This window comes from Triturus cristatus, chromosome 1_1 (assembly GCF_964204655.1).
Source record: "Triturus cristatus chromosome 1_1, aTriCri1.1, whole genome shotgun sequence".
Lineage (NCBI taxonomy): Eukaryota > Metazoa > Chordata > Amphibia > Caudata > Salamandridae > Triturus > Triturus cristatus.
The window spans coordinates 916,703,247-916,717,857 of NC_140579.1; the positions used below are offsets into that span (position 1 = coordinate 916,703,247).

The window sequence follows — 14,611 nt, forward strand, 5'->3', positions numbered from 1 at the left end:
TTTGTCATTAGGAGAAAGTACCGAGTATACATAGGGTGTTGTTATAGTTGAGGGATCACTTCTATTTTAGACCTTTCACCGTTGTACATTAGAGACAGTAATATTTAAACATGGCTCACTGGAAGTTTCTCGATTTGCCATTGCTTGTTTTTTTACACGCCACAGCTGTAGAAACCCAGAGGAAAAATAATAATTATGATGAACTCTTTCTGAATAGTTGTGTGTTTTAACTTCAAATTTCATCGAATCATTGGAACTCCATTCACCTCAACAGCAGTTTGCCAATATTAGTGCAAACCCCTGAAAAAGTATTTATTACACCTAAGAATGTCGGCATCCCATCTCCTCTCATTTTACATTGTGGGCTCTTGTCTGGCTATTTTAAATTGTGTAAGAAACGTTGTTGAGATGGCCTCTGACCCCTACCTCTTCCTTTGAGAAGTTGGCTGCAGTGCTTGGTTTGCAAACTATAAACACCAACCTTATTTGCAATTATATTGATTTTTTTTGCCTGCTATTCTCATTTGGTTGTGATTGCAGTAAAACTCACTGCAGTCTTCTGTCTTATTGCATTTTAGATGCTGGAAGATAACATTCCACAGACTGGGTGGATAAATAAAGAAAACAGGTAGTTTTGGTGTCTATCAATCACTGTTGAGAACATGAGCCTTTCCAATTGTTTCTGTAGCCTAATTGCTTGGGCGGTCGCTCTCTAATCTGGGGAACCGGGTTCGAGTCTACGCAATGACGCTCAACGTCCTGTGATTCTGGGCAAATCACTTAATCTCCCTGTGCCTACAAAAAATGAATGTGTCCTTGTGTAATGCAACTGGTGCTCATGTAAAGCGCTCCGATACCGGATACCTTCTGGTCAAGTTCACGCTATATAAAACAACGAAAAAAAACCATCCCTTAACACACCCCCTGTATTCCACCCATGGCTGCTTCCCGGGAGAACTTTGTGTACATTGAGTGCCAAGTTTGTCGTCGTTTAGAAAATAAGCTTCAGTTGTGGAGGCCTCTTTTACTCCCAGCCTTGCTTCTCGTAAGCGCTTGTAAGGTTTTTAAAACCAATAAATAAAAGGCATTGTCATTTACAATGCCAATAGCTCAAACTCTAGCAAATGCAAGACCTATTGCATTGCAAATTCTTATTGCTTTCTTGTCATGGGTGTTTCAGAAGTGTCATCGGTAGAGCTCTCGACAATGTATGAACATCATGCAGCCACATTTTGGTGCTCGGTGCTCTATTGGCCTTCCATTGCATTGCTACATTCCTCTTGGTATTTACCAGGTCCAAGGCTATGAACTTAAATATTTTTTTAGTGGTCTTGGATCTGGGCTTAAATCCTTGTCATGTACCCAAGAGCACTAAGTTCTATACACTTATGGAACACTTTGGTTATTGGTTCCAGTATTTCAAACCACAGTTGCTTGATGCATTGCCATACCATAAGTCTGCTTGTGCCACCTGGCATCGTTGGCTAGCATTAGATGCACTTCGATATATACAGGTGATCTTGGTAGGAGACAAGTGAGTGTGGGGCAAATAAACTATGTATATTTAAATGTGTGTGTTTAGGTGCCTCTGTGTGGGTGGCTCTATTTGTGTGTGGGTTGCTCTATGTGAATAGCTCTGTGTAGGTGGCTCTGTGTGGGTGGCTCTGTGTGTGTGGGTGGCTTTGTGTGTGTGTGGCTCTGTGTGTGGGTGCAAATGCAATAGGTCTCGCATTTGAGAGAGATTAAGCTATTGACATTGTAAATAACAATGCCGTTTCTTTAAATGTTTTAAAAACAAAAACATAAATAAAAATAATGTCAGGAGCAATGCCAATAGCTCTAACTTTAACATTGCCGAGACCATTGCATTGTAAATGCTTGTTTAGTTGTGTTAGTGAGGCCTTTGATTCAGCCTGTGAGGAGTCGCAAGGGGTTTGTTATTTAAGGCCTTTCTCTTTTCTTTCTCCAAAACTGTGAACATCCTCTCCACACATCTTCGGGAAGCCCAAAATCATCTTTCATTTCGGGCGAAAAACCTTAAACCTTACCTCTTTCAAAGCCGCTAAACTAGAATCTTTTTCTCGTCTGTAAGGCCTATGTTTGCAGCACCAGGATGAGCTGTGGGTAACAGCAGCGCTGTATAAATCAATTTTCATTCATTCGTTCAAGCATGATGTGTGTCATGCTTCCGCACCTGTCGTGCATGTGAATGGGGTTGCTGCTTGCTATGCTCTGCATTCACACGTGCACAGGCTGCATGTAAGAGGCAGTGGTGCTTACAGAGACCTGGTTCCATCCTCCACACCCTGATAGAAGAGCCGCACTGACCCATGCTGTCCAGAGCAGACGATAACATTCAAGATGGCTGCCATCACAGGCTGAGAGGGCCTGTGTTCGAGGGACAGGTCTCATACGCTATATTACTGGTATTTGTAGAGCATGCACCTGCATCTGGCTTGGCTTAGCAATTGTGGGCTGCGCCACTTTCTTACTGTGTGTTTTGGTGACCAAGGATGTGCATACTTGGGTGTATATTTGGTTGTATGATTACATGACTGTCTGTGTATTGGTGTGCAGTCACCACTGAGTGCCCACAGGGCATGTCCGTCAGTCTGTGTATCTGAGCCTACGCCAGTTTCCATTCAGCGTCTGTACAGGACGAAGGACTCCGCTTTCACAGTCCTGTCTGTTCAGTTCGTGATTTACTTCATCGTGGGGCTTTAGTTTTGTGGGGCTTAAATTGCAACCTAATAGCGGGGTCACTGGAATTCTTGGGCAATGGAGGATGAAATTATGAGGCCCAGTCGACTAAATTATGCATCAAGGATGTGCCAATTATGTGCATTGTGCAGCATATGGTTTCTGTATTATCTCACTAGTTTGACGTTCTAACAGACATGGTTAGAGAAGAGGTACGAAAGCTGTAGAAAGCGTTAATGTTTCTTAAGAAAGCAAACAGTACACATTCAAAGTGCTCTACGCCAAAAAAAAAAAAATTGTGTTACATGGGAATACCCTTGATGTTGACACTGCTTTCTAACTCCTACAACAAAACAGTTTGTCTAAAATGCACAGTGATGTTGAATGGATGAAGAGGGGGGTAAGGGATGGGTGTGTTTAAAGAAGGAAGGATGCTGGATGGATGGATGGATGGAGAGGGAGATGATGGGAGGATTTAAAGGAGAAAGAAGGACGCATGGGTGAGCAGGAAAAGGAAGGACGGGAGGATGGTTAGAGGGAGGAATTTAAAAAAGGATGGAAAAAGCTGGATGGAAAGAAGGGAGGACTCTTGGCTGTAAGGCTGGCTAAATGAAAGGCAGAAGGGTGGATGGATAAAAGGGAAGAAGAAAGTAAATATAAAGGAAAGGAACACAATATACAGATATGACGATTGAGAGAAGGAAGGAATGAATGCAGAAAGGGAAGGCAACTTCAAAATTTCCTAGAGGAGAGCAGGCCCGGTTCATGAGCCCGGCCCACCCAAACAGGAGCCTTGGCTCACACAGTGAGGGCTTGAAGGCAGGCGCGCAACGCCATTTGGCTCAAAGTGATCCAACCCCCCCCCCCGTCGTGTGTGTCAGCCCGGGCTGAGACTAGGGGCGGGCGGGATTTGCAAATATCGCTCCGCAAACACGCCGGAAATACCGCAAAGACGCGGAAGTTTTTTTTCCCGCCTGTTCGCGGTATTTTTTGCATTATCACAGCTCGCCAACTTACCCATGCAGTTGCTCACGGGCGCGGCCATCTTGTTTTCACTTGTCCCGGGTCGCGCAATGTATGCTCGCACTCGTTCACAGTAGATATTTCCTGTTCGCGAACGCTTTTACTTGTTCGCGTTGCTTTTTGCTTGCTCGGGGAGAAAATATCGCGCGAACTTGCACACGTGGTCACAATGGGCACGGCCATCTTGTTTTTCACTCTATTGCATGGTTCTGGGGCCTGATTTTAATCCTCCCTGCATCTTTTCAATCCTTTGTTAGAAGCCACTTTTTTTGATCTTTTTTATTTATTATTTCTCTAACTATTTTCCTGCTTCTATAGTTTTGGTTTTTGTCTACTTTTTTTTGTTTTTTAGCTACTTTTTCACTCTTTCTATTGCCTGCTATTTATTTCCTTTGCTTACTTTTTAAATTTTATTACCTTTTCTTTCCCGTCCCGTCCCAGAATCATGTCAAAGGGTAGGGCTCGTCGCAGCCAGAGCCGCGACCGCCTTCCTTGTGGAAGGCGGCGCCCACAAGGGGTGCAGGCACGGGCCTTATTTGGGGAGGTGGAGTTGGCTGCACTCATTTTCTTTGTGCAGCGCCACCTCCCCTCAACCCTGGCAGCAGGTGGCAGGCCTGGGTCCGGGTATGGCCTCCGGGAGCGTCGACAGCGGTGGGGGAAGGTGCGCCGGGCAGTGTTGCGCTGCTCTGTGGCCCGGCGCACCCAGGCGCAGTTGACGCACCGGTGGTCCAACATCCTGGACCGTGAGCAGGACCTGCTGGACCTGCTAGGAGTGGAGGTCCCGGGTCTTGGTGAGTAACTATTTAATTATTACTACTTTGTGTCTGTTCTTCTGCTCTGTGTTATATTGCGAATATCTTTTTTTTCTTCCAACCAGCTAGAATGTTGCTGCTTACATTCCAGGTTAATTACGTTTAAAAGTTTTCTGTGATTGTTATGACACAGGTGCTCCTCTGCGCTACTACTAATCTTACTTGTTTGCAACTTTGCGTTTGCGCTCGCTTAGCGTGATTCTGTAAGAGTTTATTTTAGAGAAATTAGGTTACGTAATGCTACAGTGACTCTAGTCCTTACTTTGTCCTGTCACTAAGAGATAGGGGCGGATTGATACTTAGGTTTAGGTACTTTGTATGAGTTTGTAATATTTTAGTGGTATGTATGATGATGCCCCCTCAGTTACGTCACATGCTGCTAGTACGCCAGTCTTTATTAGAACCTTTTCTAGTATTGGCTTAGCACTAGCAGAACATCCGCATCAATCAATCAACCAAAAATATGGTGTATACAAAAAATGTAGTCATGTGTCCTCCATTTGACCATATGCATTGTTGAGGACTAAAAGAAGTGGAAATGCATACTTAATGTACAATTGGCACGCCTGGAATAGGTGGGCTAGGTCGGGTGGTACGTCGTACTTAGGCTTAGTTGTAACTTAGTATTCTGGAATCAGAATGGAAGACTAGATTACTGTTGATAAATAGTAACTTAAGTAGTCGATCCGCGAATTCCCCGATACTACTTGTTGACCAGATGAAATCGGTCAATTTAGTTATTGCAATTGTTATTTACATAAGTGTTTTTTGACCGTTCTTTAAAAATATTGTATTTGTTTGACACTATCCATCAATGTTTGTCTCTTTCTTATATCTTTCCTGTTCATCAGCACCCAGGGGCAGGCAGACAGGGAGTGGGCAGTCGGCGGGAGAACACCACCACCAGGAGGACACCAACGAGGACTCCTCTGCTGGCCCCAGTAAGTCTTCTTGTTTTTAATAATATTTCTTATTCCATAACTTTTACTGCACCATATTTTTCACGAACTGTTGTTTCAGCTTCCCAATGCTAATTTTTACCAACAATTATTCTTCGATCAGTACGGTTTCAAAAATCTTGTTATCCCTGCCTCTGCTATGAAGACTCTCCTTACTACTAATACTACTACTGTCTGTCTGTACTGTAGTACCTAAGCTTGCCCAGTTGGCCACTCTTTATTTGAAAGGTTGTAAATAAAACTCAGATTCACCAGTAGCTCTAGCCATTGAGTCCAGTCCTTTGGGTCATCCTCTTGTACTACTTCTAGTCTTATTGATCTTGAGTCTTTGTTAATCTTGAGGCTTTGACAATTCACAGCAACAAATGCCCAACCAGATTTATTACTATTTTGATATGATAGCCTATAGGACATACTACTACTGTTGTAGGGATCTTGCACATACAGACCTTTGCACAAGAAAATAGGATGTTGGTGATGGTAGGTTGGACCTTCCTCACACACCTCAATCAGAAATTCAGAACCCACCACAATCCCCTGCCCGACTATAGTACTGTCTTGTCATAACTATTACGTCTCCGAACCCTCCCCCCAAGATACCCAACAAGTAGACAACCCAGAACATAACACACCCAACCTCAGTCGTGGAAGCAATGCACATGCACACCCTTCCTTTAATTTGCTCACTCGTGTAAGTCCACACCAAATTCCACCAAGTCTATGCAAGTTCCAAATGTTTATTTTGAATTGAGAAGCTCTGTACATTGTTCTATTATATAATGCAGCACCAACCGGAAAATCAATAACATTAAAAGAATAAACATTGTTACACTTACTTACAGTTGGGAATTAAATCATGATAACCGAACAGTGGTGGAAGGCAGCACCACCATCCCCTAGGAATTTAGTTTATATAAATTTATAAATGAAGATCTCTGAGTGAAGGGACCCCTCACCTTAGAAGAACCTAGTACTGGTAGTTGTTGCATCATTCATAAGCTCTGCAAAGCTCTGGATCGTAGAAGGGAATCTTCCGTCTGTAATGCGAAAAATAAAATGGTGCGCGTTAGTATGTTGCAACTTGCAAGCATTTCTCAGCCGTGCCAAAAAGTGTAGCATTTATGGATAAGCAATATGGACTAACAGTACACCAGTACTTCATAAAAAAGTGGCTTGTTAATGTTTTTGTTGACCGCTTGTACGCAGCGTGTAGACAGTAGCAGTGTGAGGCAGGTCATGTGGGCTCAAAGGTGTCTTATACAAAAAGCTGCAAGGTAACGTCACATGTGCAAAAATAAAAGACACAAAGGTAAAATGGTTGCATGGCTCAGGCTAACTAAGCACAGGCTAGAATGACCCCAGGGGGGACCATATATAACTATTAGTGTCTACTCTACTACTACCTGATTTGTACTAGTGATGTATGTTATATACTATTAACTCATTTTTCAATCTTGTACTGACCAATAGGGGGAGGTGTATATGACCCCTAATAAATGTGTAATGCTTTCTAGGCGCACTACCGACCACCATTGCCGGGGCCAGCGAAGGTGACGCGGAGGGAGAGGATGCGGCAGTTGCTGCCCATACAGACGATGCGAGCGGTAGGGGGAGTGCCAGCACCAGTGGCGGGTGGTGGTAAGTTAGATTCATAATCCTTAACTATTGTTGACAGTACACTCACTGCAAGGGTGTACTGTATGTATACTGTACTGTTGAGATTTAGGGCCCCATTAGGATGGCGGGCGGATTGCCCCCGCCGAGCCGGCGGTAGTCACCGCCGACCCCGCAGGGTCAAACCTCCCGCCATCCCTGTAGAAAAGAGTCAGACCCCCCACATGTCGACCAGGCGGAAAAGGGTTCAATATGGTGGTGGTGTCTCTCTAAATACACTGCCAGCCATATAATCTGCATTTTCGAATGCCTTTGCGTGGAGGCATTGCCGGCCGCACGGAAAGGCATGCAGAGTATGCTTGGGGGCCCCCATGGAGGGTACCTATGCTATGGTACCCCCCTGCCTTTCAAAGCAAAACGTGACAGGCTCCGCGCGGGGCCTGTCATGTTGTGCTTGGAAAAGCACAACATGTATTTTTAGCATTGCTTTCGGCACCGCCCACCAGAACGTAAAAAAAACAGGATGCGCCTGCCACTGTGCCGGGCGCATCCTCCTAATTGTCCCCACGGGACAATGGCCTCATCTATCTGATTTCAACTCCGCTTTGAAAGTTTTAAAGTTTTATGGAGAAGAGCACCTGGTGCACTGTTCAACTAAAGTGAAAGACGGGTGGAAGGAAGGACGACGGGCGAGATTTAAAATCGGAAGGAGTTGGCCGCCAAGGCACGGCGCCGGAAGCTGGAGTCAATCCAGCAGGAATATCGGCGGCTGGTGGTCTTGGCAGAGGAGGAGGAGGAGACTGCAGCAGCACTTTAGGCCTCCTCCAGTGACCCGGGCCCCAGCCACCGCCCTCCAGCGGTACGGCACCACCGTCTGGCGGCTGCCCGCCGCCACCGCAATGCCATCTCTGGTGCCCCCCCACTGTGGCTGCAACTGCCGCGCCCTCAGACGCCGCGTCGCCCGTCTAGAGGAGCAGATGCGTGTCCTCCTGCAATCCCGCCCCACACCTTAGTCCCTGTCTTCTGCCCCTTTTTTAATTCTTGTTTGGGTGGGTGGGAACTGGTTTGGGCGTTAGGTTTTTGCTTTTTGGACTAGTATTTTCTGGACCTTCTTACGGACATTGGTTAGGGTTAGGGAGGGGGTGGGTCAGCTTTTGTGGGTTTTTAGTTTATTTTTGTTAGGATCAATTAAATATATTTTTCTACGTTACATGCAATGTTGTTAATGTTTTGTAGGTGGGGTTACTGTTTTACATCACACTATTTCCTTGCTGGTGCTGGCCCGCCCGTAGCCAGTGTTTGATTTAAATAATTGGCTGACTGTGTAAGACACAAACAGATAGATGCGACACCCCTCACTGATTGACTTGTCCTACTAGTACTTTCAGTCTCTCCTCTAGTCTATGCATTATTTATCTGGACTCAAAGGGGTGTGTGAAATTGAATTCATTGAAAACATGTCCATTATTAATTCTGCCTCCCCCAAACTTCTCTTACCTTTGCTTGATGTTTAACTTAGGCACAGCAATGGCTGCATGGTGAAGATGGTTTCCTTTTTTAGATCTCGCCTGACCCAGCGCATGCGCTGGTCTGGCGAGACTTATTGAGAGGGCTCCAAAATGTTCTACCAGGCCAGCCTAGATCTACAGTGCATGTGCCGCTTTGCATAGCCAATAGGTCTCGCTTTTGGGACCTTATAAGTATTTAGTTATGCAACTGTTGCATGGCTAAACACTTATAAGGTCCCAAAGGCGAGACCTATTGGCTATGCCAATGCTTATCTAACATGCCATGATTGGGGTGGTGGTGGTAGTATAGTAGTAGTAGTAGACACTGGCAGGGCAGCAGCATTTGCAAAAAAAGAAAATGAGACAGTCAATCGCCTTTGAGAGACTGTTCGAGGAGTAGTAGAATGAAGTACAGTACAGTACAGAACTTACCGAGCAACAATAATAAGCTAAAATATTTATCAACAAAACATAATGGTGGTTGGGATAGCCTACTAGACAGAGTTACAAACTATAGTTGTGTCGAGTCACTTGACTAGGCCTACAGCCTAACAGTTAGTGCTGTGTATAAGGAATGACAACAAATCCAATCAATGCCGGCATTTAATGCTGAGGTATATGTTCCTTTGTTAAATAAAATCACCTCTAAAATATACTACTTATGGGTGGGCAAGCAGAAGAAGATCGCTCTGCCTTGAAATTGAAGTACTGTTGCTTTCGTTACATCCGCCCCAGCAAGCGTGTGATTAAGTATTGGTGTACATTTAATTTAGTCACACCTCGACAATAAGTCACACAGCCCGGGGGAAGAGGGTTAGGGTTTGTTGAATGGATGGGAAAGGGGTTTGGGGAAAGGTTTGACAGTGAAAAACAGTATGCATGGACAAACAAACGACAATCTTTGAAGACTACCATATCCATATGTTAAGGGAGAAAAAGGAAATGCATGCATGATGATGAGAGATCCGGATTACATAAACGTATTGTTCTGTTGTTCCGACCTTAATACTTTTACAGATAGCAAATAGAAATTTTAAATATTGGTAGGGAAGAATCATAAACAGAGAGCAAACCTAATGATGATAATAACAACAACAAGAACACACGGTTGTAAAGATTGTAGACAAAAAAAATGAATCAAATTATATAAAAGAAGATGAAAGTTGATACTGTTACTGTGTTATCCTGGTCAAAAATGTGGACTGGACTTGCATCTCGGCATTCCTCTTGGTCCTCTCGTCCATCAATCTTGGGTGTCGCCACTGCCCGGCTGGAAAAAAAATGTTGGTTTATTGGTAAGGTAAGTGTGCATTGTAATGTTTTCCCAAGTATAGGGCAAGGCCCGGCCTGTAATTGTAGATGGAAAAACAAAGGGGATATTGAGAAACAAAGTTGAAACAAATGCACAAGTTATGGTGTAGTGCAACAAGAACACTGTCCAAGGTGGCATGTATGCATCATCTCTACTCATGTTTCCAGCATTGACCTTCAACAATAACAGGAGAGAGCAGGCCCACAGTGACAGGCCTAACGGCACGTTGCTTAGCAGTAGCACATCCTACGTTTAGAGTACTTTTTTTTTTTTTTTTTAAGATTTGTACAAAGGCAAAGCACATTATCCATTCCAAACATAGCATTTTACAGTTTAAGTTAGTAAATCAATGCACCGCAGTCATCCCACCGCTACACTCGACTCCACTTCTACACAGACATTTGGGTCTACTGTGGTTGTTGTTGACGTGTTTACCTTTAGGCTTTTAAGTTTTATGCCACTCATGAAACGTCCTCCTGACTTGTTATTATTCCATCAATCATCTCCGATACTTGTACTGACTGACTGTGAAGATCGGCCTGCAGTAGAAGTAACATTTTGTTATTACACACTAAGAGTAGAAATATTATTGACTTGAGTCACTCTTTAGTGTGTACAGTAAGACTACTAGTACACTTTGACTTCACTTTGTGCACAACTGTGAGAAGTTGGCCTGGCATATGCTGTCTCCTAGTTATAGGGACACCTTGCACCAGTCCAATTCGACTCTTATTGATGATACGTTTAAGACAACCTTTTAAGAAAGCTATCCTAAGGGGAGGAGCCTAGCGCGTAACCAAGATGACCGCGTAGGCTCAAGGCTCCCGAGGGCCTCCGCAACCTCCCACGTCTATCCCGAATTAATCCTGGTTTTGTCAGCGGGCTTTTGTTGATGAGCTTGAGCTGAGGTGCCATCCGTTCTCCAAATTCAAATCGGGCTCGGGGAACCGGAATGGTTGCGATCTGAAGTTTACGGCCTGCTCCTGCCTTGGTCCCGAACTCGAGTTGGTGAGGTGCCCGGGTACGAAGTGAACAACAGCGGCATGCAGGGCCTGGCCTGTCACGTACCCCGCACTTTCACTTTAGTTTTCGAACCTGTTTGCTGACATCGGCTGCGGGACCTTGATGTTCCAGAGGAGCGTGGATGGTGGAGTGTTTGGCCTGGATCTCGGACTATACACAGGCTACAGTCCGTGACGGCTGTGGTCCCTTGAATTAGCTGTCTGGTCCCTACTCCTGTGCTGGCAGGTGCCGATCTCAGTGGTCACCGGACGATGGCGGCGAGGCTGGACGGAGATAAGCAGAAACCCAAGAATACCCGGCGGGGAGTTTACACCCAGGCTAATAACATGGACCGCTATGCGCAGACAAAGGGATCCCCTGGTGGGTCGCATAAATCGCCGGAACGGTCCAAGGATGTCTCGGGCCTATCTGCTGACTTGACTTTGATAGACGTCATGGGCGCCATTGAGGAGATGAAGGCTGCAGTGGGTCAGCAGTTTGATACCCTGGCTCGTAAATTGGATGCAGTCCTGATCGATGTCAATCTGGTCAGGGCGGATCTGTCTAAAACGAATGAGCGGGTCAATGCTTTGAACCAAACAGCGTCGAGCCTAACTGTGGACGTGGCCGCCCTGCAAACGGAGGTTCGTAGGTTACGGCTGGCCAGTGACCTAACTGACCGTCGACTTGAGGATTCCGAAAGCAGGGCCAGGCGGAACAATGTTCGTATAATTGGGGTACCGGAACGATCGGAGAACCCTGCTGCTGACCTTTATGTGGAGGATCTGGTGGTCAACCATCTCGCACCCAAGGGGCTGAGCAAATTCTTTGCGGTGGAGCGGGCTCACAGAAATCCGGGTGGTGCGCCGAAAGTGGGTGCTCCCCCGCGGCCTATAATTGCCCGACTTTTTAATTTTCGGGACAGAGATGCTATCCTTCAGGCGTCGAGGGTGACTGGGCCGCTGAAATTTGACAACTCTAACGTCAGCTTCTATCCAGACTTTACGCAAGCGGTCCAAAAACAACGACTGGGATTCTTGGGCGTCAAACGGCGCTTGAGGGACATGGAGCTGAAGTATGCGATGCTATTTCCGGCCAGGTTGCGGGTTGAGTTCGAGGATCGCTCGCACTTCTTCGACCGGCCGGAGGCGGTTGGAGACTGGTTGGAACAGGACTAGAACGCTGGTTCCCGGTGATGGACTAGGCTGGTGACGTTTTGTACCTTAGCTCTATGGGACTCAAGTTTGGTGCAATATGCCCTTCAAATGCTCGGAGGTTGTGGAGAGCATATTGGGGCCCTTTCCTCCTTCAGGGGTTCTTTTTGTGGTTCAGTACATGTTAGGGCAACAGGCACACTGCAAGTTGGGGGGGCTGTTTGGGCTCAAGCAGGGGTGCAGGGAGGGGGGAGTTGTGGTTTGGATATTGTGGGGGAGGGGGGGTGATGGAGACTGTTTGTTTGTTTCACAAGGCAATGTGAGGTTAGCTGCTGATTTGTCCTGGTTGTGTTCTCCGGGATGTGGGCATCATGCACGGGAGCGGGGTGGGGGGGAAGGGTTTGAGAATACTTTCGTGGAATGTGAACGGACTGGGGGATAGGATCAAGCGCGGGGTGGTGTTGCAGTTTTTGAAACGGAACTCGCCCGACATTGTTTTCCTGCAGGAGACACATCTGATCGGGAACTCCTTCCATGCCCTGAATAGGCGGGGCTATCGCCTTGCTGTTCACTCTGGTTTCACTTCTGGCTCTAGGGGAGTTGGTATCTTGGTCAGGGCCTCTCTCCCGTTGGAGGTGGACGAGGTGCTCCACGATGATAGAGGGCGATATGCAGCATTGGTGGGGAGATGGGAGGGTAGAACTGTTTCGCTCGTTGCTGTCTATGTGCCACCGGGATTGCAGACGGCTACATTTGCCGATTTGGGGCGTTTGGTCCTGGGACCCTGGGGGGGTTCTGGTGTTAGGGGGTGATTTTAACGCTGTTGTATCTGGTATAGAGGACCGTCACCCCCCCAGGGATCTCCCTAGAGCCCAGGCCTGGCTGGGTGGCTTTCTAGATACTTTAGGACTTATAGATTGCTGGAGACTGATGCACCCGGGGCAGGCGCAATACACCTTCCACTCGGGGGCCCACGGGAGTCTCTCGAGACTTGATTATATACTTATGCCGGCGTTCCAGGCTGGAATGATCGGGGAGGTGCGTCATTTGGCCCGAGGTATTTCTGACCATTCCCCTCTATTGTTGCAGATGGAGGTTGTTCCTGGGGCGGAGGGAAGAGTAGCGCCAATTAACCCCTGGTATTTACATAACCCTAATATTCGCGCGGAACTGGTTAAGTCCATTGATCACTACTTCGACGATAATGTAGGGTCAGTGTCGTCTGCTGTCTCCCTATGGGAAGGTTATAAAACGGTGATCCGGGGGCATGCCTTGTCTCTTATTTCCCATGCTAGGAGGTACGGGAGGGAAGAGGTGGTTCGCCTGGAAACTGACATCGCTGAGATGGAGGGGGATTTGGAGCGGGGTGTTACGGATGAGAAATTGCACGTTCTCAGCCTTAAACAGTCAGATTATAGAGCGCTGGTCACGGATGCTGCTAAAAGGATGAGTAGAGAGCAACAAGGACGACTGTATGATGTGGGAGATAAGGCCGGAAAGTTGATTGCTTGGTTGGACAAGAAGGAGAGAGCGAGTAGAGTGGTGCCGGTTGTGGAGAGAGTGGATGGCGTGTGTGTGACTGACCTGGTGGAAATTGTTAACTGCTTCGCGGATTACTTCCGTGGGGTATACTCTCCGGTCTCTGGGCGTTCGGAGGAGGACTCTCGTCTGTTGCTTGGAGATATTGCATTGCCGTCCCTCTCGGAGGCTGATAGCGTATTGATGGAGGCGAAGTTGTCGCCGGATGAGATTGCTTTGGCCATTCGCTCGATCGCTTCTGGTAAGGCCATGGGTCCCAATGGTCTCCCCATTGAACTATATAAGTTGCGTCCAGATCAGATAGCACCGTATCTCCGTGACATGTTCCTCGCTGCACGTGCGGCGGGCTCCCTCCCCCTTGACCAACGTCTTGCCACCATAGTTGTGATACATAAAGAGGGGAAGCCGCGAGACCGCTGTGCCTCCTACAGGCCTATCTCGTTGTTGAACACGGAACCCAAAATTCTGGCTAAGGTATTGGCCAATCGTATGGTTCGGGTCGTGGGCGACTTGATTCATCAGGACCAGTCCAGTTTTATACCTCATCGTAATACCGCCCTGAACCTGAGGCGGTTGCATGGCGTGCTTGCTAGAGCGGAGTTTATGCGTGAGCCGGCCATCTTGGCGTCTTTGGACGCTACCATGGCGTTCGATACTTTAGAGTGGCCGTATATTTGGGCTGCGTTAGCGAAGTTCGGGTTTGGCCCTGAATTCATTGGGTGGGTAAAATTACTGTACGCTGACCCATTGGCGCAGGTTGTGGTGAATGGTAGGGCGTCGGCTCCCCTCGCGCTGGGGAGAGGTGTCCGTTGTCGCCCCTCCTCTTTGCACTTTCTTTAGAACCTCTCGCTGCCTGGTTGCGTTGGGAGCCGTCGTTGCGGGGCATTAGATGGACGCCGGAATTTGAGGACCGTGTCTCCCTTTATGCGGATGACATCCTTTTGTATCTCACCTCTCCTCGAAGTCGCTAATTGTATTGGTGGACGTA

At 47.0% G+C, this 14,611-nt stretch overlaps 1 protein-coding gene across 1 annotated transcript in view; it reads left to right on the plus strand.

Moving 5' to 3' along the window:
- The window catches only part of PLEKHA6 (pleckstrin homology domain containing A6), a 933,224-nt gene that overhangs the window by 35,756 nt on the left and 882,857 nt on the right, over positions 1–14,611 (plus strand). Inside the window, exons 2-3 of the mRNA XM_085646599.1 lie at positions 5,387–5,476; positions 7,009–7,132. Coding sequence (XP_085502725.1) covers positions 5,387–5,476; positions 7,009–7,132 — 214 coding nt within the window. The remainder of the gene's footprint in view (positions 1–5,386; positions 5,477–7,008; positions 7,133–14,611) is intronic.